Consider the following 4457-nt stretch of genomic DNA (forward strand, 5'->3'; position numbering starts at 1 on the left):
TGAAGCGTGTAATTCCTCGACGAGACGTCGTCTTTCGGAGCTAATTTTCTTTGATGAACTCATGTTTTTGTAAACTCACGATGTAATGTAAATCAGCTTCGTTTATTTTTTATCATCCTTCAGTAACCATTCTTTGTCCTCCGGTTTCTATCGATTAGATAATTTTTCATACTCATTCTTCATCCGATTTACGCTCGTTCGATAACCATCTAATACTCGATCTCGAGATTTTTCACAACGATCCTGAGCCGCGTGATAATTATCCGTCAATCGTTCCCCAACCGTCCGATTTTTATTTAAGAACAGTTCAAAGTCATTCGTTAGACGTTCGTACCCGTCTTTTCGGCGTTCATTGCCGCTCATTTTTTTTTTTTTTTTATTGCACGTCCTTTTCGGACAAAGTCAGCCTCCTGTCTGACTCGTTTCGCGGGATATGCGTTTAATTTATAATTATACCGGCTTCGCGAAGTTCCTCGATGATGGACAGCATCTCGTTGCCGTGAGCATCGTTGCCGACTCTATTTGAAGCGTCAAGCAATCGGAGTCGATCCACCAACTCATTGGGATCGTCCCAGTGCACGTAATCGATCTTATTATCGTTCAGTATCATAGCGCGAGGTACTCCCTTTCCGGATTTATTCTTTCTCTTTGGTGTAGATTCAATTGACATCAATGACGCAATCATGTATTTATACTTGTATCCTCTGTTGCCCCGTAGTCGACTATGCGCGGTGAAATTTTTTCTATGTACGTTTGCAGCCAACAATATGCTCTTGTACTTTTGCAAATCGTCCTCCTTATAGAGAAAATCATCGGGCAATCTTTTAAAAATCAACTCATAAAGACCGGGTGTGCCAACGTATCGCACGCCGTCGATAATGATGTTATCATCGATGTCCCCGTCAAACTTTTTATTACCAAGCATCATTTCGTCCCCGTCGAGACGAACGCCATATATGGTGTCTATACTTTTCTCCGATCCATCACCACCGCTGAGGAACTCGCCGATGTACTTTTGACCGAGCGGACCCAAATGATGCGACAACGTTTTTCGACCTTCCAAAGTTTGCATCTGATGTTGAACAGTTGTTCCGAATGAATCGTCTGTGGTTTCGAAGAGGTCCTCGAGAACCTTATTCGTTGATTTTGCTGCTCCAATTGTAGGTGTTTTCGTCGACGGTCCTGGCGATTCTATCATTGTAGAATGAAGCACAGGTGAATCCAACGCGACGTTAGAACGTTTCCTTTCTCCCGATGGTAATTTTGAATATTTGTGAGATGCTCCATCATCGTCGTCGTCGTCGTCGTCGCTATCCCCGTGTTTTTTCTTAGTATGTTTCGACTTTTCCTCTTTGATATCTTTAACCTCTTTCTTAATCGGTTGGGATTCCTCGACAATCTGTTTCAGAGGTTCAACGATAGGTTTGAAACGTCTCTCCATCGCGATCTCTTCCTCAATTCGACCAGTTTTCAGAGCGCGATGTTTCTTGCGGATCGCCTCGCTCGTTTTTTCAATCTCCATCGCGAGTTTTTCGCGATTACGCACATTAGCCATGATGAACGTATCTGTTCAAGGTATCGAGAATAACTAATCGTTTCACGGTACCGCGAACTTGTTAAATCCTTTTCTGTATCGTCCATTAGTGAGCGAACTATCCTTGTCTATCACTAGAAATCCGTACTCACGCTGCCAACAAGCACGACATAATGCGCAAAATTCGTCGTACGACATGTCGTTCACGTGATCGTTGTAAATATGTTTCAGGTTAGTACCATCTTGTTTAAACAGGATTAGGAAATTGGCATTATCGCGTATCAGATGTTTCGGTATCCTCGCGTACGTTTGACACAGGTAAAAGCAGTCGACATTCGAATGACGACCCATCGAAAAGTATTCTCTGATCGCATCCTGCTTATCGTATGCAACGTCGTCGAAGACAAAGATCGAATTCGGACGTGACTCGCTCGGCGGAACGACATCGCTGTTATTTGAGAATATAAAGTATCCGATTTCATCGATCGATGTCAACAGATTTTCGAGATATCAATATTTTGGTTGCATTAGCGACTTGGAATAAATATAAACATTTTCAAAACGTACACCGTTCGGACTCTCGAGCAGGCTTATAAGAACATTAGTCTTGCCGCACGAGGATGGTCCCGCAATTATAGCGCGGATGGTACTCGGCAACATTTCACCATGCTTCCTCAACGGCGCGCTGCCCCCCATCATTTGCAATTTTTTGTCACAGTTTGTGACGCGTATTGTACGCGACTGCCACACGAATTTCATGATTTACATTAAACTTTCATAATACGTCGAGCGCCTATTTATAGGCGCGCGGAACTACGAGTTGCTCAGTAATAAAAATGTTTCTCACGCTGTCACATCCCTGTGATATTTTAGATTTGAGCGCTGAGCAGTTGGAATATATACCGAAAGTCGTATTGTTACACGTATACGGCAACTACGTCGATCACGTGTGGGACAGGCTTCCGAAGCGTATAAGAGCGGACCCGGAGGTTGGAACGTATCGTCGCTGCGACGAGCATCACAATCAGCCGTGGCAGAGGACGCACATTGACGGTCCCGCGCCGAGAATTAAAGATTGCGGCGAATGTCAGCGTCGAGCGAAGGCTGCGTCGGAGGTCTGCTGAATCGAGCGATAAACGCGCTTTCTTTCGAATTACATATTCCCGGCTATCAGTTTTGCTGTCCGGGCACTCGGTTGAAGAAACGATTAGCTAGAGGCGACAGAGGCGTAAATCCATTGGACGCAGCGTGCCGCGAACACGATATTGCGTACTCTCTTAGCAACAAACTCGTCGATAGACACGCGGCGGATAAGGTGCTTGCCGATAAAGCGCTGGGACGCGTCATCGCAGGAGATTCGACTATCGGCGAAAAAGCCGCCGCTGCAGCCGTTTGGACAGCGATGAAGGCCAAGACCAAGATCGGCATGGGTATGAGGGCGAGAACGAGGAAAGCAACGACAAAGAAAACGATGAAAAAACGAATACTTCCGTCGGCGAAACGAGGCGGTGTGTTACCGATCCTGCCAATGTTAGGCGTGCTCGGATCTTTAATCGGTGGTGCAGCCGGTGTAGCGAAAGCTGTAAACAACAGCAAAGCCGCGCGACGTCAGCTCGAGGAGCTGCAACTTCACAATCGCGCAATGGAACAAGGTCGCGGGCTTTATCTTGCTCCGTACAAGCGTAGACGAGGATTGTATCTTGGACCTTATGTTGAAGTTAGTGGTTATTGAGAGAGGAGAGAGGACACGATTATTCACTTGTAATTAAAGAACACACGAGTTTTATTCAGAATAATCAAGCACGGCTTTTACAGACAAAGAACGACCATGATAAGTCAAAGAAGAACTTAGAACACACAATTATATAGATGGCCGAGTTACCCAAGAAATGAATATGATTTGTAGAAAAATAACTATAATAGAGAATGTTACATAGGGAATTAATAAGTAAAATAGAGTGCGAAAAACTTCTATGCAACACTCCCGCCGTTTGAGCACATATTACGTTCTATAAGATTTATGAGTTGACATAGAGCTTTGAATCTATCTCGCGGTAAGGCTTTTGTAAACAGATCAGCCTTTTGTTTCGTTGTGTTAACACATTTAGTATCGATTTTCCCGCTTAACACTTTTTCGCGAATAAAATGACAACGTACATCTATATGCTTTGTACGTTTGTGAAACTCTGAGTTTTGTACTAGTCTCAATGTACTTTGATTGTCTATAAAAACTTTCGTTGCGCGGTTACAATTACGTTCTAGACCACTGAGCAACCGTCGAAGCCATATAGCCTCTTTAGCTGCTGCTGCTGCTGCTACATATTCGGCCTCTGTGGTGCTAATTGTGACCATCTTTTGTCGTTGAGCTGTCCAAGTCACAGCACCATTGCCCAGAAGAAATACGTAGCCTGTCGTTGACCTCCTTGTCTCCAAGTCTTCCGCGAAGTCTGCATCCACGTAGCCTTCAATTTCTTCATTGCTCCCGCCGCTTTCGTACAGGACTCCTCTGTCGACTGTATTGAGTAGGTAGCGGATAATGCGTTTTACTGCATTCCAATGATTTACATCATGATTATTGAGGAATGCACTGACTTTCCCCACTGCAAATGCTATATCGGGTCTTGTAACAGTGGCTAAGAACATTAATGACCCGACAGCTTCTCTGTAAGGTACTAGTCCAGGCTTAGCTTGTTCTTCAGCTGGTACTAGTGTAACATTCGGATCCAGTGGCACACTAACAGCTGTTGTTTCTGTTAGTCTGAAGTTCTTGATGAGTTGCTTTGTATAGGCTGTCTGATGAATGAACAATGTCTTCTTCAATTCCTGCAAAGTAGTGTCCATCTCCTATTGTGATTTCAAAAGTAGTCCTCAGGTAGTCAATTACAGCATTAACAGCACTTTGCGTCTTTGCAGCTATGAGTCC

At 44.3% G+C, this 4457-nt stretch overlaps 1 protein-coding gene across 1 annotated transcript; it reads right to left on the reverse strand.

The window, feature by feature from the left end:
* Window positions 1–3505: 3505 nt before the first annotated feature.
* On the reverse strand, window positions 3506–4177 carry LOC120357341 (secreted RxLR effector protein 161-like). The gene has a single exon (XM_039447510.1). It carries the CDS (start codon window positions 4175–4177, stop codon window positions 3506–3508), a length of 672 nt encoding a protein of 223 aa, XP_039303444.1.
* Window positions 4178–4457: the final 280 nt, after the last annotated feature.

The sequence above is a fragment of the Solenopsis invicta genome, chromosome 3 (genome assembly GCF_016802725.1).
Source record: "Solenopsis invicta isolate M01_SB chromosome 3, UNIL_Sinv_3.0, whole genome shotgun sequence".
Classification (NCBI taxonomy): domain Eukaryota; kingdom Metazoa; phylum Arthropoda; class Insecta; order Hymenoptera; family Formicidae; genus Solenopsis; species Solenopsis invicta.

Excerpts from the sequence above, each read along its gene's own strand:
- LOC120357341 (XM_039447510.1), bottom strand. The coding sequence starts at position 4,177 with ATGTTCTTAGCCACTGTTACAAGACCCGATATAGCATTTGCAGTGGGG.